Source organism: Phocoena phocoena, chromosome 2, assembly GCF_963924675.1.
Source record: "Phocoena phocoena chromosome 2, mPhoPho1.1, whole genome shotgun sequence".
In the NCBI taxonomy this organism is placed as follows: domain Eukaryota; kingdom Metazoa; phylum Chordata; class Mammalia; order Artiodactyla; family Phocoenidae; genus Phocoena; species Phocoena phocoena.
In genome coordinates, this window is record NC_089220.1 from 77,876,863 (window position 1) to 77,903,717 (window position 26,855).

The 26,855-nt window shown below is 42.3% G+C and overlaps 1 protein-coding gene across 2 annotated transcripts in view; it reads left to right on the plus strand.

Annotated features, from left to right (window-relative positions):
• Nucleotides 1–26,323, plus strand: part of FMN1 (formin 1) — a 396,758-nt gene extending 370,435 nt beyond the window's left edge. For both annotated transcript variants that reach the window (XM_065872037.1, XM_065872038.1), the window contains 3 exons: nt 1,077–1,226; nt 23,969–24,053; nt 26,279–26,323. In XM_065872037.1, coding sequence (XP_065728109.1) covers nt 1,077–1,226; nt 23,969–24,053; nt 26,279–26,323 — 280 coding nt within the window. The remainder of the gene's footprint in view (nt 1–1,076; nt 1,227–23,968; nt 24,054–26,278) is intronic.
• Nucleotides 26,324–26,855: the final 532 nt, after the last annotated feature.

The following is a 26,855-nucleotide window of genomic DNA, read 5'->3' on the forward strand; positions in this document are numbered from 1 at the left end:
TTAGAAACTCAGTATTCAGGATGGCCACAAAAAAAAAAAAAAGAAAAACAACGCTGTGTCTGAACAGATGATAGAGCATTGAGTAATAAACCTGGCCAGCCGTTCCTGCTTTGATTAGTTTCCAACACCCTAGAAAAGGGGCCCATTTATTTAAGTGTTCCTGCTCATGGCAAATGAGCTTGTGGGGCTTGGAGTGGGTGGGGAGAAGGAATGAGGGCAGAGCTATAAATTGCTGCCAAGCTAGTGCCTCCAAGAAGGGCTGCTTGGGAGGCCTGGGTAGTCATCTGGGAATGAACCTCCAAGGGGTAGGTCAGGAGGTTCTTAGTGATATCTGGGAATCACCCTTGTAAAACCTGGGTTCTTTTCTGACTGGGTTAAAGATCATTTTTTAAGATCAAAAATGGTTTTTCCTCCAATCCTTGCTATATCCTCAATTATATGTATTTTTGTACATTGATGGTTTGTATTCCTGTATCACATCAAGCTTTAAAATGTAGCTTTCTTAAATATCATTCGGTCTACGTCTCTTATTTTACCCTTGAAAAAACTGAGAGCCCAGTGTTGAATGATTGACCCAAGATTATAAAGCCAGCAGATGCCAGAATAAGGACAGAACAGTCTCTTGATTTTCTGTGAAGCACTCAACAGATTGATGACTCCCCGTGGGCTCTCTAACTGTCCACTGCTGGTGATACAGAACCAACATGTCATTAGTGTTCCACGTAATCATTCAACATAACACAAAGAGCAGGTAAATGACACGGATTTGAGATGAAGAACAAACCCCAAAAGTTTTACCTACATACACCCTGGAATCATACATCCTGGTTTTATACAGATAAGATGTGCCCAGGAGTATCCCCAGTCATGTTAAATTTCTTAGATAATTGGCTTGAACACGTAGGTCTTACTGAGGCTTAGGATAAGCCGCAGTGACTCAAGCCTGGGCTTCTGTGCTAAAGAGAAGCGAAGCGTGTGGGAGAAACTCTCCCGGTGTCCCCTCTCCTCCCCTAATGGGTATTAGCGTTGACAGCCTCTCACCCTCTACCTCACTGTTTTTTCCTCTACATTTGCAGTTTTGAAACAACAGTAGGATATTTTGGGATGAAGCCAAAGTCTGGTGAGAAGGAGATCACACCCAACTACGTGTTTATGGTGTGGTATGAGTTCTGCAGTGACTTCAAGACAATCTGGAAACGGGAGAGTAAAAACATATCTAAAGAAAGGTAAGGCTCTAATAGATTGATTAACACCCCATTCGGGGGTCTTAGGAAACCTCCCTCTCAAACCTAACAAAGTGTGTGCACCTCACCCGTGTCAGTATCGCCTTTCAGATCAAGTGGATGTTGAGGAAGGATTACTGCCTCAGAGTTCATAGGGAAATTCGGGGGAGGCTTGCTGTCCGCACAAGCAAATACACTCACGTGATCTGATAAGTTACACTTTCTTAACCCCTTCCAATTACTAGCTAGTAAATGAAAGGGGAGCTGTGCTAATTAGCAGCAGATTGCTTTTCTGTGTATTTTCATGTTGGCCCAGGCTAAATGAGGCAGCCTTGCTGTCGCAGACAGTACAGACAAATAAAAGTGAATGCTTTTCCCATTAATATACTGAACTTGCATCAAAGGGAAATCTCTGAGAGTCGGGCCACACTTAACACGGTGTTGAAGCCCCGCTCTGGATTTACAGCGCCACTTCTGACTCCCCGTATCCTGCTGAGGACATCAAACTGCGTGCCGCTCGCCTCATTGCAGCCTCCTGATTTTATTAGTTGGGGGTAGAAGGAAAACCTCGGCCCTGAATATAGGGAGAGTGTGTGTGTGTGTGTGTGCGCGCGTTCTCCTCAGAGAGAGACTGAATTGGGCCCTGTTGATCAGAACACAAAAGCATTTCTGCTTGGGCAGTGTTTTGATCAGGTTGCCACAGTTCTACAAAGGGTGTCATGGATTTAAACTTCAAACAGGTCTTGCTACTACTCCTGCAGAACAGATGTACAAGAGTGTCATTCAAAGTGGAGTCGCAGACAAATTCTACAAATGAAGGGAAGTGGTTTAATTGTAGCGTCTATATCTCACTAAACATTGAGACCTGAAATTCCAAAATACAGTTATTTTTGCTCTTTACTTTGTAATCAGAGAGACGGCATGCACATAATATATCTACACAGACACACACAGTACACTAATATGTTTTACCTTAAAAAGCTACTTTTAAGGGCTCATAATTTAGAGATTTCTTGACTCAGTCTTACTGAATCTCTAAATATTTTCTCAGGGAATTTTTTCACAAGCCTGCTTTCTTTCTAAGGAAGTCAAAGAGCTTTAAAAATATTTATCAACACATCTTGCCACCATTAACTCTTTTGGAACTTGGAAGTTAAACTGAGTATATCCATTATAGGGATAAAATGAAGCAGAGAAAAAAGTTAAGTGACATCGTTAAGAAAATAGATTGTTGATAATAACAGGAAAAAAACAACCCTAAAAATCTTGACATCCCACTCATTGTTCTCACCCTGCAATCTCTTGTTTAGCCCTTGAAGCTAAAATAAGCTTCTGTGTTTTGTGAGCCTCAGAGGAAAAGTGACAGAGCCACGTTCCTCTCTCTCTAACAAGGTAGCGGCTGGCCAGTCAGCTCTCCACGTCCACACCCGAAGGCCAGGGAGCCCCTCAGAGGGCCCTGAATCTCCAGCCTTTGCTAAAGATTTTACACCTGAGATTTTGATCCTAGCCCTTAGTGAATCTGTCCTTGGAGCCCTAAAAATGGTCCCAAAAAACCAAAAGAGACGGTAATGAATTGAATAATCTTCTATTGAAATCGTGGACCGTATTCCAAATGGAGGAGTTTTTCCCTATCACAGAAGTTGGACCACACTTGTTGTGGGCCTGCGGTGGTTCCAACCACCCTTCAGAATGACCTGTTCTCTGATTCCTAGTGATGGGCACTTGCTGTGCTGCTTCCTGGGTATAGCTGGTGAATTGCCTACTTCACACTCTGTAAACCAACACCTTTAAAGGGTCATGACTTCCCGGGACCCTTTTCAGGTCTTCTCATTTAGCAATTTCAGGGGTTTCTTCATTCCAGCCGTGCTTTGTGAGATGGATCACCAAGGTTTCCAACCTAAATCAACATCTCTGAAAGTTAATGATGGCTCATAAAGTATTTGTGGAAGCAGCTTGTTTACAAAAATCTTTTTGTTAAGAAATGTTAGCGCATTATATATATTACTGCTCATCCAGTTCAGTAAACTGGTTAATATCCAAGGGTTTTCTCGTGAAGTGAGGATTTTTTTCAGTTGTTCTCTATCTGCTAAGGGTTTTAGCTTTTAAACGACTGGAATCACATATTCGTTGTGGTGAAATAAGCGAATTGAATTCTTCTATTACAACCAAATGATAAACAATATGATTGCTTTGTCTTGACCCATATTTAATGATGTTTGATAGTGTCATTTTTTATTGTACTTCTCCAGCAAATCCCCAAAACACTAAATGTCAGGAGGTAGCATAAGATAATATGAAGACATCCTCAAAAATTAAATTCATAATCAAATGAGAACCTCATAGCTTGTAATTATTAGCGGAAAAAAAAAAACTATAGTTTGGGGTCCCATCCAAAGGAATTTCATCCCCTTGATTTTGAGAGGTATTTGAAGGCCAACTAAAACCCCAAAAATCACTGAGAAAAATTAAGGATCCATAATATAGTATTTTCAAAGAGACAGATTCACTTCCAAATGAAATGGAAGTTTTGAAAACTACTTTAGGTCACCTGAGGTCAATTTTAAGGGATAGAGAATATTTACTTCTTGTTCTGTTTAGTATGGTTTCCAGGGACGCACATTAGCTTGATGCAAAATCGAAATGATGCAGCTCCACAGCAGGGTAACAGCTACCCCTCATGAGACCCAGAACGATGTCTGAACATGTACAGGTGACTGATAAAAACGTCCAGTGTGCTTGTGCCTTGAAAATGAATGATAAACCCCCTATTATTAAGCCGGTATCAGGACACAATTCTGTATTCGAGTAGAACAGACATAGTATTTCACTGGGGATATGGTTTACCCGCAGATTAATTCTCAGTAGAAGAGCAGGCTACTGTATGATGGTATATTAACGGCATGCAACTTTGCTTGTCGTATGCCAATATTAGGCAAAATAGAAAACTTCTGAGTCTAGGCCCAAATCCAGAGCGCCTCCCTAGACCTTCAGTCTGTGACCCACTCAGTCCTCCCTAGACCTTCAGTCTGTGACCCACTCAGTCCTCATGGCGCCCCTAGTACTAGAACTCATCCTCCAGTGGAGTATACCAGGTCCTTCTCTTACCCCTGCTGAGTACTTACTGGCAGTGCTCAGTAGTGTAAAAAAAGACCTCTAGAGAGAGAGTTGAAACCCAGCATTTTTATGCCATTAATTTGCTTTGTGATCTTGGGCCAGTCACTTATTGCCTGGAGGACCCAAATATCATATCTGTAAAATGTATGTATTGGGATGAAGCAGGAACCAAATGTTCACTAAGATCTTTTCTAGCTCAAAATCTCTGTGAATCTAGAAACTACTTTTTTTTTTTTTTAACATTTTGAGAAACTGTTTTATTTCTGAGATAACGCCCCTCACCTTTGCTCTTGAGCTCATAGGGGATTATGCTGAAACACATTCCAAGCCAAGGTCTGGTGGTGAGTGGGGAAGAGATTTGGAGGCAGGGAGAATTTTCACTGTCCTCTTGGACTTGGTAAATGTCTACAGCTTCCTTGGCTTATACTCCCAGTTCCTCCCCTAAAATACTAAGGTTGGTCTTGAAGACCATTTTTTTTTTTTTTTTTTTTCCTTGCGCGGGCCTCTCACTGTTGCGGCCTCTCCTGTTGCAGAGCACAGGCTCCGGACGCGCAGGCTCAGCGGCCATGGCTCACGGGCCCAGCCGCTCTGCGGCACGTGGGATCCTCCCAGACCTGGGCACGAACCCGCGTCCCCTGCATCGGCAGGCGGACTCTCAACCACTGCGCCACCAGGGAAGCCCGACCACATTTTTTTAACTGAAAGTATACACACAAAAATATTTTCATCTGCATCCAACATTGCGTTTACTGGTTTATGAAAGTGCATCAAGATTTTTATTCTGAGAGGCAGCTTTGCCTCAATTTTACCTTTTCATGCAGTTTTGTATTTGTGTCTCTTGACAGCCAAACCAGTCAATGAATTTTTGCAACACACATTTCTTCCACCTATTAAATCAACAGATTATTCGAGCATATGCATAGTTGCAAGGAGATAACCTAATTTTTGCTGCTACCTTTAGTGACTATTCTTTACTCATTTTCTGCTTTTTCTTTTTTTTTTTTTCCTGTTTATTCTGGGATTACAACCCTTCCTTATGACGTTCTCCACTATTTAGAATATGTTAAGACTGCTCCCCACATATGCCCACACATGCACACACAGAGGCCACAAACGACTACTCCCCACAAAATGAGCTATGAATTTGCAAAAGGTAAAGAAGTCCTAGGGGGCTCATGACTCCAGGAATAAAGTCTTGGCAAATAATTCAACCCTGAGCCAAAGCAGACTTTAAAAGTACCATTTAAAAACCCATAATGGGTAAATAATGAGTGAATAAGGAGTTTGGTGAATTTTATGTGAAAGGCAAATAAGACATTTCATTATATACATAACCATAATTTACACCATGGGGGAATGGATGGTTAGTTTGGGGGTTTTTAGTTCAGCTAAATAACAACAGAGTTTTTGTTTTAGGTGCATTAGTTGCAGTTATTATGGTTAATTTTGCAACTGCCATACCCTTGACAGCAGAGCTGTTGTGGAGTTATCTCAAAGCTGTTCTCAGGGCTCACTGCTCAGGTCACTTTAGGACCAGGAGCTGGGAACTTAGAGAGGCCATCACTCAACCCACAAAGAAGCCGTTGATTGCAGTGTAGACATCGCAGGAATTCCTCTCTTTGTATGATAGTTATTCCTGGAAAAAGTTCCATAAACTAAAATTTTTATTTATTCAATCATGATCATTACAGTAACGTCTAACAAGTTACCCTAACCCTCTGTTATGTGGTTAAATGAGTTATATACACTTAACTGCTCGGAAGCTTCGTATTTTAAAGGACCCCTTTAATAATACGAATAATCACCCCCAAGTTACTCGGCAAAACTTTGAATTTTCCTAAGTCACATTTGAAGGCAGTTCTGTACAAATACACAAACAGTAAATGTCCCAACAAGCTAACTTATAAACAGAATGTGTGATTATTGTAATCACAAAGAATAAAACCCACTTATTTCCCAAGCAATGAATTTAAAACTACTTCTGCAGAATTAAAAATATGCCATGAGTAAGGAGAGGGGACAGTAGACTTCTAAATGGTAAAAATTATGGGATCATTGATTCTTAAAAATTAAAACACCTCTTTTGACCCTCTTTCCTCTGGAAACTAGCGATCTCCTGTTCCTTCCATCTTCTTAAAAGAAGAGTTTATATACATTTCCTCATTTCTTTTTCCATAACACACATCCACTCCTTTCTGTATCAGTAAGAATAAAGCCTCGGCTGCCATAACAAAGACCAAAGTAACTGTTGCTTAAACAAGAAAAATTTATTTTACTTTTGCCTAACAATCTGAGTATAAATTGTTTAGAAGTTCAGAACCCAGATTCCTCTTCTCTTGTGGCCACCATCATTAGGTGTGGTCCTTATTCACAAGTGTAAAGATGGCTCACATCACGTCTGCCAGCACCACTGCTGCTGAGTTCCTGCCAGTAGAAAGGGGAGGGCACACCATTTCCTTTAAAGGGGGGTGGACCTGGAAGGTACACATATTTCATTGAGCAAAACTTAGTCTCACGGCTATATGCAAGGGAGACCAGGAAATGCAAGTTTATCTGGGAGCCATGGGCCCAGCTGAAGACTCATGGGTTCCATTACTAAAGGGAGCAGAAGAAATGGATGTTGAGACTACTGGCAGACTTTGCCACCTTTCCCATTTGTGAAATCAGACAGCTAACTCCCTGGCACTGCTAGCTTTTGACACTGATGATAGTTTCTTCCATCTTGAAGATGCTCTGAGGGTATTCTGGGTTTCCTTCTGCAAAGGTGACCGCCACTCTTCTATTTCTTTCATCGGTTCATCTTTTTCTTCTATTCCTTAAGTGTGGACCTTCCCCAGGGTTCAGATCTCTGTTCCTCTTTTCTGCTCTGTACTCTATCCCTAGTTAATCCCAACCATTCTCATCGCTTCACCTGTCACCTCTTTGCCAAGTCCTCCTACCCAGAAACAACCTCTTAGTTCTAAGTCTTAGATCTCCGACTTCACGCTAAACGTTCCCACCGGCTGCCTGACTTTCATCTGCAAGTCAGTATGCCTACTCTGAGGGTCCCTAAATTTCATTTGCACCCTTCTCCTCCTCCTAGTAGCCAAAGGCAGGCTGGAAACCTGAACTGTCTTTAATGCTCCAAGATTCACTTTCCACCCGCAGCTGACAGAATTCTCAGTTTTGCCTCCTTAGTGGTTATTCTTTTTCATCCTGTTTTCTCGGTGGCTTTGCCTAGTTCGGGACCTCATCTCTCACCTGGATTATTGCTACACCCTTCTGACTGTTCTCTCTGCCTATAGTTTTTCTATTTCCTCTTCATTGGCCCTTAATATTGTATCCAGCTATCTTTCTAAAACAAGTTAGATCACATCTGTTTTTTTGAACATATCCTGTTTCAGCATATTCTGTTCTGAAATAAAGGGAAGAAAGTCAGCCATGATTGGTACTTATATTCATTAACTTTGGGGGCCTTACAACAGCCCTGAAAAAGCGTATTCCTATTGTGCAGGTAAGCAGAGGAGAGAGTAAACGAATTACCAACATCACAGTTTCACTCCTAGGCAACAGAATGGGGATAATGACCTAGGTCTTATGTGACACTAAAGCTTGAGCTTTTACAAGTATTCTGTATTTCTCCCAAATTAGAGCATAAGCCTCCAAAAACTTGCCTTAACTCACTTTCCAACCTCATTTCCCATATCCTCATCCCCCACATACCCATGATATTGACTCAGTGTTTCTCACATCTACACATTCTTGCCTGGTGTTCTCATTGGGTAATTTCTTTACATGGCATTGTCCCAGTTATTTCCTGCTGGTCAAAACATAGTCATCTTCTAAGGGCGACCTCCAAAACCTCTCCCCTAAAAGTCTTCTGAAATACCCCTAAGTAAAAGAATTACATCTTTCTCTGGTCTCGGATAGCGTATTTTTCTTACAATCCTTTTGCACTTAATTCCTTCCAACTTGTTACTTTAGCACTTTACGTGTCTTTTTCCACCTTTAGGACATAAACCCATTCCTTATCGTATCTTCTATGGTGCATTCTCCAGCACGGAGCCTGCTAATTATTTACTGATAGAGAAAGGACTTCACGACATAGTACTGAGCACTGAAGATCCTGGGCAGTGTGAGTTTGGAGGAGGAAATGATTCCTGAGGAATGAGGAGGCCGGGGAGGGCTTTGGGAAGATGGTTAGCCATCAACGGGGCCACCCTCCACAGAAGTTGTAGAAGGGATTCAGAAGCCAGTACGGGAATGTTGGATGTCAGCTGCTCCCCAATCTGGCAGGTCTTCCAAATCACCTGGAGAGCTTTGTAAAAAAGTGAGCAGATCTACCGAATCAGAATCCCAGAGGATTAGAACCTAGGGATCTGCAGTTTTAGAAAGCTCCTTGTAGAGAGGATGAGTAAGAACACATTTTGTGTTTGGTTGCTTCAGTAAATACCTTGGCTTCATCCCTTGCTGAAATCTATCAGGTCAGCTTTGGAGATGGGAGGAAGAAGTTCATCCTCCCAAGGGATTCTTACTACAGGCAGCCAAGTTTAGGAACTGTTAGACTCAGGTGATGGTGAAGGTCTCTTCCAGCCCTTATTTCCTGTGGTTTTAGGTGGGAAATGAGCTGGACGGAGCAGATGAATTCAGTCAGCTAAGTAGAGATGAAAGGGGTAAGGACACCTTGGAGATCACATGGCAAAGGCCTGGGCTTGGAGGCTCAACACACATTGTGGGGGAATCACATAGTATGATCTCAGGGGCCAGCCTAATTGCTGTGTTTCCTGTGCATCCTCAGAGTACACACCGTCTCTCATCTCATTTGCACTTTGCATTCCCATAACATAAATGTGCACCACTTAATCAGCTTGATTTAAGCACGTACTTTCAAAATACCTGTTCATTCTTAAGTGCTATACAAGCTGTGAGACCCTATTCTGGAAGAGTGTAATCTGGGATCACAATGCCTCCTTCATAAAGCTTTCCCCAATCTCTGTGAGCTATCTTTCCTCCAAAACTGGGGCAGGGGGAGATGGTTACTATCTCTTTAATTTGGGCATTAGTGATTTCTTTTTCATTCATTTTCTTATGGACACTTCCCCCTCAAATCATAAGCTGTAGAAGACAAGGGCAATGCCTCATACTTCTTTGTTCTCTCTCTAGCATCTTATATTTCCTTATACGTAGTGAGTGCTCAATTATTATTTGTCGAACAAATAAACAGTCACGGTGTTTTCATTTGCCACGTTGAAATTGATTACAGAATTTGCTGTCTACTGCTGATAGATGAGAGATCTTATTTATTTAGACTTTGGTGGTAGAATTCCCCAAACATATCCCATATGGGTTGCTTTTGCTCAAGTATCTAAAATCTTTATAGCTTGGTTAAAGAGGATAGACATGTTCAAAACAAGAAATACTAGTTAATGGGGTAAAACAATCACCTTCTCTGTTCTTGCCTGTATTACTTTCAATTTGTCTTAAAAAAAAAAAAAAGAAAGAAAGAAAGAAGGGAGTGAAGGTCCTTGGGATTCAGGCTGTGTCAAGCCTCACACCTCTTCAGAGCTCACATAAGAACCTTTGAGAGCATGCGTCCATGCGCTCTTTCCCTAGCCTGGCAGACAGCAATGGAAACCCAAAGTAAGTCTCCTTCATTCCGCTAGAATACTTCTAAGTTGCTCATCTGTGGGACTCCTGACAGCTCCTGCCTTGGGCAGAGAATAGATGGAATAGGGGGCTGCCTGGGTAGTATGCTTTGAGGGGCGCCAGAAAGGCTGCCTGCTCCACCCAATCTCCCCTGCTTCCTCCCCCTTTTTGTTGTAGTCACCCCTGCAAACAGGCTCTGATCAGTTCCAGTTTTTGGTGAGACTTGGTAGGTGGTAAAGGTTTCAAAACCAAGGTGGGAGCGGGGGCGGGAGTTGGCATCTACGAGCACGTGCATGTCTTCATTATCAGGATTGGAAATGTCTTCCAAAGACAAGCAATGCATTGCAATTAAACTTGCAGATTTATGTCCCAGGGCCGGCTTGAGTTTCCAGGCTGCCTCCCAGACGCCTTTCCCCGAACAAGGAAACGCAATGCTGTTACCTCTCACTCCACACCTAAATCGCCCGGGCGGCTCAGGGTGTTTCGTCTACCAAGTGCAGAGTGATTGGCTTTAACTGATCATGCATTCCAGGGCAAGTCCAGGACACCCCCCCCCCCACTTCCACTCCCCTGTGGCCTGGGGGAGACGCTCTGCAAACGGAAGCGGTCTTTGTTCTGCAATTAATCATTTGAAGTCAAAGTGTGTTTGGGAACTACAAGTGATAACCCGCAAAAGCTATCAAGTGGCTGATTGTGTAGCTGGTGAAATGTGGTCTCTAGGAGGACTTCCTTCATTGTAAATAGAAAAATATCTTAGGAATGAGGTAGGGAAAGTTGTCAAATGTAGGAAGTGGAAGTGATGGGCTAATTTATCATGGAATCACTGAGAGGCTAGATTCTGACGTGTAAGGAGCTAAGTCTTTTAAGTCTAAGACCTGCCTTACTTTCCTGCTGGTCTGTCTTACCGTGGCTGCTAGTGAGACTGGCCTGGGGGACACAGGGATGGAAGGGTTAGTCAAGGTCAAGGGTCAGACTCTGAAGAGGGAATAAGCATAGAAGAGTGTGTGTCTGTCCAAGTCTGTGGCCCTGCTGGCCTGCCTGAGATAAATGATTTCGAGGCTACCCATTATTTCATATTGTCTATGGCTGTCTTCTCCGAGTTTTATTTTCTTACCCGTTGCAAGCATTCCACATAGATGAGTCCATGATCCTTCCATCAGCTGCAGCAGTGAGGAAGAAGTGTCCCTTTACACTGAGGAGTTAATGAATTTAGTCTTTGTGTTGTTGGGGTTTTTTTTTTTAATTGAAGTATAGTTGATTTACGACACTGTGTTAGTTTCAGGTGGACAGCACAGTGAATCAGTTATACGTATATTGTGTCGTTGGTTCTTTACTGACCATAAAGAGTGACTTTATTTCATTGGCTTTCATGACTGTTATCGCTGTGTAGTAGTTATATCAAGAATTCAGAAATACCTCGTGAGGGACTGTTGTCAAGGTGGGTAGAAATAAGGGCAGTTCCCAAGGCCCCTGGCAGGCCTCCCTGATTGCATTTACTTATTTAGAACCGAAGCTGGATGTTAACCCCCTTTCCCCCAACTGTGGAGAAACAACCTCAGTGTCCTCAGTGAACTGAGGACAGTACCTGTGGAGGCCTGGGAGTATCAGAAGATGCAAAGAAACCCCACAAAGCTCACACGCCTTCCCTCTAATGTCCAGGCTACTAGGCAGTGGCCGGAAAGGTAGCCTGACATAGTTACGCCTTCTAAAAGCACAACGTTAAAAACAACCCCTACGATGTTAACACCAGGGAATCCTAATGACGAAAACACTGGGATGTTGCCCTCAACCTTCTCCATCTAAAATACAAAAAACCGTGTGCTACTGAGCTTTCTTAAGCAATAAAGCCACGCCCACACCTCCCCAAAGTCCCTTCGGATAGTATTCTTTGCTCCCTGACCTAATGCTACTTAGTTCAAGGCTACAGGGAGATCACAGGAAAAGAGTGGCTAGTCAGTTGGTATTTCATCTCTGCAGCTTCTTCTACACTGTCTCTGATTTTCTTCTCCTAAAGGGAGACCATAAAAATAGTACCATTTACTTATAGAAGGAGGTGTCCCTAACAATGATTCGTAAAGTCAACCCACATTGGGAAGCCAGACTGGCAAGTTATTTATTTACAAGCATGACCTTCAGTAGGTGCCATCCCACAAAACCTTATCTACCCTTCAAAGGGCCCCAGGCCACAGTTTCCGGGGCCATGGACAAGGGCATGTTTTTCTCATGCTCCTTTGCTGATCACGTTCTTCTGTGTATTTCAGAATAGCCACCAGAAGGAAGAGTTGTCGTGCTTGGTAGATTCTGGTTCACATGTCTTTAAATTTTAGGATAAGCCTAGTGACATAGTGATTTGGACCTTCAGCTTTTATTTATCCTGTTTTTTTAGGGAACTTGGGTGTTATTCCCTGTAGCATGCTGACTCAGAGGCCCATTACTACACATACTGGTGCACAGAAGCCTGCCCTGTTCCCTTTCTAGACTAGTTTGACCTCTTTAGCGATGATTGATATCAAGTCTTCTGTAAACAGATTTACATTACAGCTGGTCAGCTTTCATGCTTTTGCCAACATGCATTTTATGAACTATATTTGTGCAGTGCCTCCCTTTTCTTTGCCTTCATCCACTGACGTTCCCAAAGCCATTGACTTTGAATATCTTCAGTGAAGATGTGTACGTGGTCTGGGTCATGCAGTGGTTAATGCTTTTAGGTCACACTGTACTGGATGGCTAACAGAGATTCCTCTTTGAAGCTAGTAGCTCTATAGGCAAAACTTTACTTCTGTAATCCTGAAGTCGCTTCCTCAGTCCCATTGTCAACATTACAAGAGTTGAGTGATTTGTTAGCAAGTGTGTCCTGGTAACATAACCAGATTGTCTGTTTTCCACTTGCTGAAATGAATTGGTCATTTTCATTTAGAGGATTTCTAATAAATAAACCAACAGGCGTTTAAAACAGAATGGTAATTTGTGGGGGCCATCTACCTGTTTTTTTTCATTTTTTAAAAATATGTTTTTAGAGCAGTTCTAGGTTTACAACAAAATTGAGAGGTAGGTGGATTTCCTACAGAGAATTCCCATGTATCTCCTTGTCCCCAAACATGTGTAGCCCTCCTCCATTATCAACATCACTCATCATAATGCTACTTTTTTTTTTTTAACCAAAGATGAATATTATTGACACACCATAATTACCCAGAGTCCATAGTTTTTACCTTAGGGTTCCCTGTTAGTGTTGTCCATTCTGTGGGTTCGGAGGAATTGCGTAATAATATAATCCATCGTTACAATATCATACAGAGTATTTTCACGGCCCTAAAGCTCCTCTGCACTCTAGTGCACGTCTAGTCACGTCTCCTCCTTGCCCCACAGTCACTCATCTTTTTATTGTCTCCATAGTTCTGCCTCTTCCAAAACATCTACTCGTTTTTTTTTTTTTTTTTTTTTCGGTACGCGGGCCTCTCACTGTTGCGGCCTCTCCCGTTGAGGAGCGCAGGCTCCGGACGCGCAGGCTCAGCGGCCATGGCTCACGGGCCTAACCGCTCCGCGGCATGTGGGATCTTCCCGGACCGGGGCACGAACCCGTGTCCCCTGCATCGGCAGGCGGACTCTCAACCACTGCGCCACCAGGGAAGCCCCATTTACTCATTTTTAAATACTAAAATTAACCCCACTCTTTGGGGCGTAGATTCCAACCTGAGCCATGATTTGAGATCAGCTGTGTCCAGACATCCATTAGTTGCCTGTGTGACTTTTTTTCATTAAAAATGTAACCTAGCCTCATACGTAAGAATTATTCAGAAGTTAATAGGTTGACAGTCTTGTTACACTTCAGACAGTTATTTGGAATAGGAGAGAAAGGAAAAGGGAAAAGAACAGATGACCCAAAGAAAATGTTAATTGCAGTCACAGAATTAAATTGGGAGGAACCTTAGGGTGTAATCAGTTGGGTTCATTTCATCTTCATTCTAGGGTAGTAAGAGCAAATAGAAATTGGAGAGTAGAATAGGACCCAAATCAGGAAGATCAGTTATAATTCCCAGAAAGACCACAAAGAAAATGAACCATAATGAAATGTAAGGTAATTCCTGACTTTAGGACAGGGAAGTAAGTGGATGCCCCCCTGGGCACTTAGTTTTCCCACACTTCGGCTCCTCTGAATCTGTCCCCACGGTGCCTGTCTGTATTTGTCAGAGACTGTCCATCTCCCAGGCTTAGAACATATCTGGAAAGTACCACACAGAGGAGAGTGGCAGAACTGGCTGTGTTTTGATTTGAGCCCCAAAGCTGAAATCCGGTGGCTATGGCTGTCAGAAGAACCATTCTTTTAAGAGGCCTTGTCTTCTTAATCAGCTGTTCATCTCCCAGATAGCCCTAGGCAGTTCTTTAGGAAGAAGACTTCTGCTGGCTCTCATTCTCCTGAACAGGAAGGATATTTTTTTCTCTTCCCCGCCTAAGAGATTCAGTGGGTTCTGTTGCGTTCCATACATAACGTTTTCCAACATTTTTTCCCAAACAGCAGAGCTTTTTTTATCCAAAGGAAAACATTCATGAAACCCCAATATATAAAACAGATTAAATTAAGCTTTTCTGGTTGAAGCAGGCTTGCAGATGTTGGGGTAAGAGAATCCTTAACTCTTCCTTCTTTTCCTAAGGCACCTTTGCTGAGGCTCTTTGGAAGACAGTTTGAAAATGCTGCTCTAAGTTCCTGGTTTTTCCATTAGTGACAAGGAGTACGAAACAGCCTGAACACTCTACCCCACCTCCTATATCTCACTTACCTCTTGGTTGGCTGGCATGCCCAATCCCTATGTTTAAAAATGAAGGCACTTCTGTTATTGTAAAGTTCAGGAGGATTTCGGTATATTCTGCCTTGTACATCACGAGCCAGTGAAATACTGGATGTCTAAAGAATAAAGACATCGTACTTCTTCAGTCTCACAGAAGGCTGTGCTCTGAGTTGGTCTGATTCAGCTGCAGGAATACACATCTAGCCTGTAGACACCCCAAAGCATGGCCAGATCTCCCAGAAAAGGAGGCTGTAACGTGGGGAGCCTGAGCCTTTAAATGGAAAGGCGTATCACTCTTTGGGATGCAGTTGCCTCAGCTGCCTTGTGATCCCAGCTCTCTAATGGGTTAAGAAAAAGTGTGATTTTGTACCATATCCAGATCTTTTCATTTAGGATGGGAATAATGTTCTCTTGTAGCTTTCTGACTGGAAGCAGAATTCCCTCCCCAGCCAACCAAGGTTGCAAATCATTTCTGTAGAACAAGGACTAAGCAGGACCATCTGAGGACACATGTCACTGTCCTATCTCATATTCACGTCTTTCCTCAGTAGACTCTGGCAGCAACTGAAATTTACTGGGGCCCTTAATAACTCTCTAGGGATGTGTTATAACGGAAAGGAAGAAAAGGTTTTCAGAAATCACTTTTATTAAAGCATTTGTAAATTGAAAGCAGTTATTTTCTTTCTCTAACTTACTTGTATGTCTTCCTCCCTATATTTCAGAATTTTTTTTTAGAGGGCATGAGATGTAACCTTTGAAATCAAGTCTAGGTATTTGCCTGTGAGCAATCATGAGCAACTATGTGTGAGAGTCTAGCATAAATATTTAGACCCGAAACAAAAACAGAACCAAGATCTAGGCCAGAACCAAAGACAAGTCCATGAGCAGTGAAGCCAAGGGAGAGATCGAGCATGGCTGTAGCTAGAAATTGTCCAACCAGTTCTCTCTGACTGCATGCAACAAAGTTCTTACCTCGTAAGTGAGAGTGGCAAATTCCAGACTTGGGGAAAGTTGTATAACCTCTCTGAGCCTCAGTCTCCTTGGGGGCAAAGTAATGTGGATACTTTCAGGAATCCTGGGATATGTATGTAATCTGACATGCATAAATATTTAGCACATTTGGGTGGCCTTAAGCACCCTTTCTTTTTCCGTATTTAGGACTCAACCAGCTAATCAATAACTGGAGCTAGAGTTTTTCATGCTTTTATGTTTTATTTTTTTCCCAAGGCTAAATGCAAAAGATAATTGTCCTACAACTTCTGGGTATTTACTAAACATTTAGGCTTGTTTGAGGTAAAGCAGAGAAAAGCTGTCGATGCAAGTCACTGTCTTTCACTTAGATATTTGCTAACAGCTGACTGCTGCATGGCACAGTGCTAGATGCAGGATCAGGGAGAAGACCCAGTATGCAGAAGGCGTGATCATTGTCTTCAAGTTGTTCCAGTGGTTTGAGGGAAATAAGACACCTATACAGTCCTAAGAGGAAAAGTTCCTAAGTGCCGTAAGAGAGGCACAAAGTGTCCTTTCACTTGAGAAAAGAGCAATTACTTCTGACTAAGAGAGATGAAGGAAGCTTTCATGACTCTGGCACTTAAGCTGAGACTAGAAGAATAGGAAGAATTTGAACACATGGAAATGAGTAAGAAAGTCATTGAGGGGCTTCCCTGGTGGCGCAGTGGTTGAGAGTCTGCCTGCCGATGCAGGGGACACGGGTTCGTGCCCCGGTCCGGGAAGATCCCACATGCCGCGGAGCGGCTGGGCCCGTGAGCCATGGCCGCTGAGCCTGCGCGTCTGGAGTCTGTGCTCAGCAATGGGAGAGGCCACAACAGTGAAAGGCCCGCGTACCGAAAAAAAAAAAAAAAAAGTCATTGAGGGAACAGTAAGAGCGAGATGCAGGGGTGAGAAAACCTTGGTAGAAAGAAGAGTGAGAAGTTTGGACAGGACAGGGAACACGTGGAGTGAGGTGAAGGAAAGGATGCTTGATAAGTAATCACAGATAATAAGTGTCTTTAATTTTCATAGCAATTGTGTTATTTAGGTATGGTATTATTTCCACTTTTAAGTTGAAATTGAGTTGAGGCTCAGAAGGGTTAAGTGATTTGTCCAAGGACACTATTGAACCAGATCTGGGTCTGAAAAGGTACGACAGACCAGTAAACTAAGTTCGAAACAGGGAGTTTTGATTGCCAGAGTAAGGAATTTGGATCCTATACTATAGTTCAAATCCAGCCCACAACTGGTTTTTGTAAATAAATTTCTTAGAACACGACATTGCACTGCCCTTCATTTGTGTATTTTTTAGGGCTCCCTTCATGCTACAACAGCAGCGTTGAGTAGTTCCAGAGACCATATGGCTCACAAAGTCTAGAATATTGACTCTCTGGCCCTTTATAGGAAACCTTTGCTACCCCAGCTGAAGTTGATTGGGAGTCACTGAGAGTTTTTGAGACGGGAGGTGACATTCTTAAGAGTTAACACATTGATAATCGAGACCATGTTCATCAGTGATAGATCAGAGGGAACTAGATCATTTCAAAGACTACTTCATTGTCTGGGTCCTCATCCCTGGGCTCCTGAACTATCACAGAAGCCTTCCAGCAAGTCTCCCGCCAAAACTTCGAAGCTTAGAGAGTCCAGGCGGGCAGCAAAAATGAGTGGTGTGTGCCGGGTATAAGAAAACCAGTTGTGCAAACAAGCTGGTAGATGGTACCACTGGACAGCCTCGGGCTGAGAATAGGATGGGGAGTGATGGCAAGTGTTGCAGACTGAGGTGTTGCCACACAGAAATGCCACTCAATGTTGCCACACCTTCCAGTTTTGTAAGGGAGGTGAGAATCTTGTATTCTTGTGTGAAGTCTCTGCATTACACACGGGAGCTCGCATTTATTTAAACCTCCTGTGGTTGATGGAAACTGAATTTACATTTGTTTAAACCCTCCAGAGGCCGATCACACTGCTGACCTCTACTCTGCAGTCTCTTCCCACATCTTTACCAGAACACTGATGCTGGGTGAATTTAATGTGATCAATGATAGCAGCTTGCTGTAGCTTCTTCAGCAGGTATAGGACACTTTGCCCATGGTTTTTGAAGGACATTTGAGAGACAGGTGGACAGACAGACAGACAGATTGACTGACTGACTGACCACCCAGTCATCCAACCATCAGTCTCTCGTCAGGTCAAGGCAGTTTTTAAGACCTGCCTATATGCTCCATCATAACAACGGACTTAAGGCAGCCAGACTGTCAGAATATTTAAGCGTTTGTCTTTCATCAAGGGTAAGTTTCGTACTGTATGATACAAAAGCCATTGACAAACAGCCTTGCCCGCCACAATTAGCTCTGCCCTCTAATGTTAAGGACATGTAGAGAATCTCGTGAGAATCTGCTGGTTTGTATTTTGCAGGATCAGTTTTGAGCACTGATGATGTTGTATTCATCCAGGTGAGAGTCAGTGACTTTATATTTTCATGCACCTGAACGGACATGAATGTTTTCCCCCATAACCATTCTTGACGCCTGAATTTTTACAGTCCAGAGATTAATCACTTATAATTATTTATTCATTCATTAACTTACTATTTATGGTCATATACTATATGCCACTTTACTGTGCAAAATGTGAAGGAAAGAAAGACAGTGAAGTCCTCTATCTGCTTTTGAGAAGCTCCAGTCTAGTGTAAAAAGCAGGTGCGTAAAAATGTTCACAACACAGTGAAATAAATGAACCTTGGCAGGAGGTATGAACTCTATCCAACCAGATTTCTCGTTCTTTATGTAATAAATGTGCCTTGGAAATACAAGGTTGGAAAATGTTCCATTTTAATGATAAAATGACTTTAAATGTCCTAGAAAGTCTGAGACAGGACCAACCTCATAATTTATGGGGCTCCCCTTGTTCAAAAACTAAGAGCTTCAAGGGACTTCCCTGGCGGTCCAGTGGTTAAGACTCTGTGCTTCCACTGCAGGCGCACTTCCACTGCAGGGTTCGATCCCTGGTCAGGGAACTAAGATCCTGCATACCGTGCAGTGCGGCCAAAAAATATATATATATATATACATATACTAATAATTTCAAGACAGTGACGGGAGTGCATTAAACCAGGAAGCCCCACACGAACATGCAGGTTGAACGCCCGGGCAGCCTCATGGCTCAGCATTTTCAAGAAATTCAAGTGAGCAGTACTTCAGGAAAGTAAAGGGGTTTTTTTCGATTTTGTTCTCTAGGTCTCTATTTTTTCATGGCATGTATGTGTGTGCCGGCTACTGTATCAAGGGCTAGGAACACAGCAATAAAAATGATAGCCACCATCTCTACCCTCATGTATCTTACTGTCTAGCTGAGAGGTTTGTATGTGATAATTTTCGTTAACTGGTCCCATTATGTCTTAACTACATTCTCAGAGAAGTATTTAAATGGCCAGTGAGTCTTACTTTTTCTTTATGCTTTTAAATATATAATATAAACTGAAAATATAATCTTTCTGTGTATAGATATATAATATTCCTATAAGGAACAAGTGTTATTTTGGTTACGAGAAAAACAAGGTGAACATGAAAAATATATATTTCTTCAGAAGTTCTATACTATTTGAAATTTAAATTTTACTTATGATACCTCCAAGGAACCTGGAAAAATGGGAGGAAGTAGATGGAATCTTCCTTTTGAAGTTGAAATAGTTTCTCGTATTTATTTGTTTGAAAAATTTATGTCATGCCTGCACCAAAGTGTAGCTTCTCGTTATGACTTTTAGAATCTGTGTCCAGATCAGAAAAATTGAGCTGAGTTCCCTTGGTTTGCTAAATCTCGGGGTAATAGCATTCGTTGATGTGGTTTGCCTTCAGGACACGTCTAAATGCTATTACTACAAGATAGTACTTAGCTAATAGCTCCATTTGTTTTATTTGTCGGCAGAAACTACTGTTGTGCATTCTTAAGGAGCAATCCTTTATATCCGTGATGGAAGGTTCCATAATTGTTATCCTTTCTTGACCACTTGCTATATACCATGCATACTAGAGGTTTTACTAGATATTTTAATTAATTTAATCCTCACAATAATACCACGGAGTTAAAATTGTGTATATATATATACATATATATGCGCTATATATATCATACCATTTTATATATAAGGAAACTGAGAGTTGATTAACTTGCTCCAAGTTTTCTAGTAACTGGCAGAGTTGGAGTTCGAATCAAGCCTCGCTGATGCTGAAGCTACTTGCCACCAAGCTATGCTTTCTCCCAATCCTTGATGATTTTTCAAGAGTGCCCTGTGAGAGGGAGACATCATAATTGAATGAGAACATTTAGAGACGAGCAGGATGGAGTCACCAAGATCAGAATTGTCCCCGGAAGCCTGGGGTATGCATGGGAGCCTGTAGTCTGCGGGACAGCCACTGACCAGTAGGAAAAGGTTAGCAGTGTGGACAGGACCTTAGGCTGGCTCCCGGCCTCCACATCCCCGACCACCGCCCCCCCAGATACTGAGAGAACGTGGGAAGTGATCGCAGGGCTTCTGAGAAGTAAAACTGGGAATTGGGGGAGGCGATGCTGAGCCAGGAGTGTGGTAGAAGACCAACTCTGAAAGAAGAGACCAGAATTCTAAGGTGAAAAGGAACTACTTAAGCAAAAGATGACTCCCAAAAGTGCCCTAAAAGTTAGGGACCCCAGAGAGAAATAGTAATTCCAAACCATTCCATTGGAATGTGGATTAAAGGGTCACTAATAAGTGCTCTCTCTGAAAACAAATCTTGCCGGAGAGACGCCAAGAAAAGTAGATGCTACAAGCTGTGGCCTCATTGACAGCACCGTCATCTTGGTTTGCAGATTCCTTAGTAGTCAGTCTCCAATGTAGTCTGACCTGGCTCTGAACCTTCTAGCGCATTCCTTTCTTGTGTGGGTATAGTCACAGTTACTGCTGCAAGCAGAAATGTTTAGTAGGTAGTGTGGTGTATACTCTCAGACCTATGCCCCTGTCCAGAAGTGCCCGTTCTCACGGCAGCTTCACAGATGTATTTCTTGGGTTATATAAATCATTGCTCGTCTTTGTCTCACTTTTACTTCTTTTCTGATGCACAAGTCAGCATGTTGAATTCACTGAACTAGTGCATGTGGGCAGGGAGATTGGATTATGAAGCGTGTGTTTCAAGCAAATTGTGCAAAATTAGATAAGAGCTAAGGCACTCAGCCACTTCTTCAATATTAAGCGAGTATGTGATTAATATTGAGTGAAAGGTTTGTATTTGAGGCCCTGAAGAAAAAGCATGTTCTTTTTTTTAATGTCTGTGATTTGGTGGGTCTTTAAATATTTGGTATTTGTAAAATATGTATATATATATATTTTTGTTTTGTTTTGTTTTGTTTTGTTTTTCGGTACGCGGGCCTCTCACTGTTGCAGCCTCTCCCGTTGCGGAGCACAGGCTCCAGACATGCAGGCTCAGCAGCCATGGCTCACGGGCCCAGCCGCTCCGCAGCATGTGGGATCTTCCCAGACCGGGGCACGAACCCGCGTCCCCTGAATCGGCAGGCGGACTCTCCACCACTGCACCACCAGGGAAGCCCTAAAAATATTTTTGAAGACATTTTAAAAATAAAGAAACATATTAAGGATCATTTAACACACCCATATTCCCACCACCTAGAATTGTTAACATTTTGCCACATATTCTTTAAGATTTTACAATTGAAAAATGAAGTATTATAGATAGAAATGAAATTCTGGTAGACATTACTACCTCCCAATGTCATTCTCTTCTGTATTTCTAGTGATAACCTCTGTCATGAAACTAGTATCTTTCCAGTCCGCATATAAATAGATGTTTACATGTATGTTCACATACACTGTGCAGGCATCTGTGAACAACACTGTTTTGTGGGCACTATTCCCCAATACATATGCAAGGTAGCATGTTGCATACACAGTAACGATAGTAGTGGACACATGTTGAGTGATTACACAGTGCCTAGAGCAGCACTTTCTCAGTCCTTTCAGTGACTCTGTGTAGCCCACACTGTTGTTGTTATCCTCTTTTTGTAGGTGCACAGAGAGGTCCCTTGCCCAGCGTCACACAGCTAGTAAGCAGTGGGGCTGAGAATTGATCTCAGTCAGGTTCTGGAGCCGAGCACTTAACCACCAGGCTAGATGGCCTCTTCACTCTGTCACTCTGCAGAATTCATCACTCTCTCAATATCATGTTTCTGATATCCATAATTGGTGAATTCAGATCTAGTTTATTCCTTTTCACAGTTATACCGTATTCCATTAAATGAATATCATATACAAGCGTCACTGCACGGTGCTTAAGACCTGTAAAATACAAGTAGTGAACGTTTCTCTCTCACAGGGTTGTTGTGGGAACTAAATGGTTTAATTCAAATAAAGCAGGTGGAACAGTACCAGACATGCAGTAAGCACCCAATAAATGTTAGCTATTACTATTTGCTCTTATCAGCTATCCATTATCCTATTGAATCTGATCGCTAGGTGGTTTTCAGTTTTTCATTACTGCATATATGGTCACAGTGAAAGGTGTGTCTAATTATAAGTTTCTTCGGGGTATCTCCCTAGAAGAGTCATTGATAGCCCACAGGGTATGTCTGTTTTCAGTTTCAGCTGATGCTGCCAAAGCCAAGCTGTACCAACTTACACGCCCTCATACACAGTTCGGCACTTCCCATTTCCTCACATCCCCAGTAACAGTCGATGTTGCCTGACTTTGATTCACCTGTCTGATGGATAAGAAATATTACTTCGTTGAATTGATAAGCCGGATAAGAAATAACATCATGTTGTGGAATTGACTTTTTATAGCAGCTTTATTGAGATGATTCATACTGTAAAATTCACCCTTTTAAAGGTGTACAATTCTGTGGTTTTTCGGTATATTCACAAGGGTGTGCAACCGTCACTGCTCCCTAGTTTTAGGAGAAACCCCTTACCCCTTAGCAGTCACACCCCTTCTCCCCTCCCCTCGGCACCTGGCACTGCTAATCTACTTTCTGTCTCTGGATTTCATATCAGTGGAATCACATAACGTGTGGATCTTTGTCACTGGCTGGCTTCTTCCATTTACCTTAATGTTTTTGAGGTTCACCCACATGGTAGCACGTATCAGCACTTCATTCCTTTTTATGGTTCAGTAATATTCCACTGTGTTAATATACCACATTTTGTTTATCCATCCAGCAGCTAATATAAATTTGGGCTGTGTCTACTCTTGGCTATTATAAGTGACGCTGCTATAAACATTTATATATAAATTTTTGTCTGGACATACATTTTCATTTTCTTGGGTACACATATATTTATATACCTAGCAGTCGAATGGCTGGATCATGTGGTAACTATGTTTAACATTTTGAAAAGCTGCCAAACTGTTTTCCAAAGTGACTGTACCATTCTCCAGACCCATCAGCAATGTAGGAGGATTCCAATTTCTTCACATCCTCACCTCCAACACTTGTTGCTGTCTTTCTTTTTAATTCCAGCCATCCCAGTGGCTGTGGAGTGATAATCTCATCGTGGTTTTGCTTTGTACTTCGATGACTGATGATGTCGAGCGTGTTTTCACGTGCTTATGGGCCATTTGTATGTCTTTGGAGAAATGTCTAGTCAGATCCTTTGCCTGTTTTTTTAAATTGGGTAATTTGTCTTTTTATTTGAGTTGTAAGTGTCACTCATGTATTCTGAATGCAAGTCCTTTATCAGATGTATGATTTACAGATATTTTTCCCATTCTGTGTGGGTTGTCTTTTCACTTTCTTAATGTGAACTGGTGGATTTTAATATTTATAGTTTTCGTATGTTTCTCCAAAATTTCAGTTTTCAAAATTGTCTTCATCTTACCTACTGAGTGGATCACAAGCCAGAGAGCCTTGAAGTGTGCCCTGAGAGTACATTGAATCCATCTAGTATTCCATAGATCAGAAACTCCTCCCGCATTGGTTGCAAAAGCACAGACTTCCCCAAAGACATCCCGGTGAGCCTCTCAGCCAGTGAAGGAAATTCAGCTTTGATAACCCAGAAAAGTCACCTTCTCAAAGTTTGAATTTAGTAATGAAAAGCACTGAAAACCGTTCCTTGTATTTTCAAACTGCTAATTGGTTAATTCAACAGCATTTGGATTTCTGTTTAACCTGACCTCTTTCTTCTTTCCTTTTTTCTTCTCCTTTCTTATCCTCCTCTCCCCTCCCCCCTCCCTGTTTCCATTCCAGACTGAAAATGGCTCAGGAATCAGTCAGCAAGTTAACAGCGGAGAAGAAAGTGGAGACAAAGAAAATTAACCCCACGGCTAGTCTGGTGAGATGCATTTTTCATTCACAACCTCAAGACTTTTCATTATAACTGAGGTGCACCAGGAGTGGGTCAGAATTTAAAGGATAAAACTCAGAGGAATGAGTAGTATCCAGATTCTCAATTCCCATCCCAGAGTAGCATATGGGTAAGAAAGAATATAAGGGAGGACAGAGTGAGGAACAAACACTGCCTCGAGCGCTCTTCCAGCAAATTCAAACAAGGTCATTTCCTGATAAAACAAATGTAGTCACTTGCCATTTCACACCCTTCCGCGCCGCACCCCACGCCATGATTCCCCTCATCTCAAAGCACTCTTCTCCTGAAATGTTTAAGTATTCTCACCCTCACCAATTCCTTCTCCCTGTTAAGGAAAGGGGCAGGGATTGTCCTCTTTTGAGAGCTGGTAAAACTGAGATGCAGAAAGATACAGCTTACCTAGGATCACTTCACAGAGGGATAGCCAAAACCAGAACGAGACTCTGGGTCCCCCGACAGCTCTCCCTGGGCTACAAGCTAAGCAGGCTTGTCTGTCTTCCTAGCCGTGAGGGGAAACTCTCGTCCTCCACAGTCCCATTTTCAGTAAGGATCACAAGGAATCTCTCTGTTACAGCTGGAAAAGCTAAATGGGTTAGGAACCCATTTAGATGTAGAGATTCAAATCCCAGATCAGCCACTTACTAGTTGTAAAACCTTAGTGAAGTTACTTTGCTTCTTTATTCTCCACGAGTACTTTTTTGCCGGCTGCTTTAAATCCTTTGACCATCTAAGTGGGGTGTAAGTTAAAAGTGAGGTTATTTCTATTGACTGACCATGATGTTCTCATCGCAACCCCATCAGCAGCTCAATGAATGTTGAGTGAAGTCGATGAGTGAGAAATGGGAAAGTCAGGGCCATACAGCTGGGTCAGGGACAGCCATGGTTAGCTCACAGAGCTCCTACCTGAATGGACACATCCTCTGTGCCCATTTGACCATGCGTTTGTGGCGCACATTTGTGCGTGATCTTCTGTTGGCAGTGGGTTCAACTCTTATTTCTGTCTTCCTCCCTCATTAGACACTGCCCTTTTCCCCAGGCCTCTTATTTGGGCCTCTATCCTAACTTTTACAGCCAAGCCTTATCTTCAGGGGCAGAGAGAATGGACTCAGGCCTGTAGACAAAGGGGAAACAGTGGGTGGACCGTGGCATTCTTTTATTGGTGACCTCCATGGAGAATAAGCTCTCAGCTGTGATCCTCTGCTCCTTGGGGTGGTTTGTCTTGTCGCCTGTTTGTTTTGGTGGAAATTAGGGAAGAGCTCATAAACTGATTCCTGATTCAATTTCACAAGTCAGGCATGGTATCCAAACAGGATGGGTGTTTAAAAATTATCTTAAGTTTACATCTAGGCCAATTTAGTAATCCATTGCATTTTCACATCTCCTAGGTCACAAGAAGCTTAGGACATGTTCTCAAAGGGCATCTCTCTGCACCTGCTCTTTGCAAAGGACTGTACTTGTTCCATCTCTTTTTTAGCCTTCTATTTGTCCACCTTGAAGGCCAGACACACCCATGTGTCTTACTATGCTTAATATATTTACGTCTAAGTCCTAGAAACAGTGAGGTCTGTGTTTCTGTTCTGTGTACTCTTGTTTATCTTGCCATCAGACTTTCATGTCCTTCCTCATTAGAAGGCTGTCCCTGGGAAGGAAGTTCAGGAAGAACGGAGCAGAGCATCCTTGGCAAAATGGGAGCTTCTGCCATTCTGCAGAGACTAAATCTCGTCATCCTCCATTTTGCATAGCCTCTGTTCGGTCCTGCCAAGTTGGTCACATGCAGACACGCCTGACTTGGAAAGAGTGATTTTTCATATCTAGACTTCCTAGAAACTGTTTCTTGAGCATTTCCTAATGGGAGGAGTCTTTGAGTAACACTACGAAGTTAGGACCTTTGTCACAGAAGATGAGAACAGAACGGAACAGCCTGGCATTGTAAAGGCAGGTGTTTTAGATGGATATGGTTGGTTGATTAGCTGGTTATTTATTTTGTGTGTTTGTGAGGTGATAGGGTGGGAAGGGTAGGAAACTGAGGGTTTCTGGGAAAAAGGATAGAAATCCTCTCATTTCTGGGGCATTTGGTACAACTCTATTTGGCATTCTAGACTGACATTTGAGAAATGTACCAAAATTTGAGAAAGATAAAAATTTTTAAAAAGGAGTTATACTAAACTCGATTTTTTTTCCTCAAACAACAGAAAGAAAGACTGCGTCAAAAGGAAGCCAGTGTGAGCACCAACTAACACAGAGACACAGGAGAACAGTGACGGTGAGACGTAGTACTCGGCATGGTCCTTTGTAACACCAGTGTTGCAAGAAGTTCTCGAAAGATATGTCACTAAATGTTTATTTTGCTCATCTCTTTCTGAGCACCCCGTGCCTTCTTAAAGAAGTCCCTTGTTAAGCCATAGGAACAATGAAAAACTGCTGAAGAAGTATTTGATAACTGTTTCTTCTAGAGGTCCAAAGTTCGCTCTGTTATGAGACCAGAAGAATTACCAAGATTTTCCAATTTTTTTTTAAAAGCAGAGATTTCAAGCTTTCTAACCCAAACCTGATGTATATAAACTTGTGACAGAAGAAGAAAAGGATGTTTTGTGACAGTTGCCTTGAGCAAGTTCAAGCCTTGGTCTTTACATACTGCTGGTTTGATTATTGATTTTTGATTCTATTGCAGCAAGATCCTGAAGCACCCTTCTCGCCAAAAATGTTGAAACTTACCAAAACTACTTTAAGAGGTCCAAGACTATCTATTTCCCACACTCGAAAAACGGT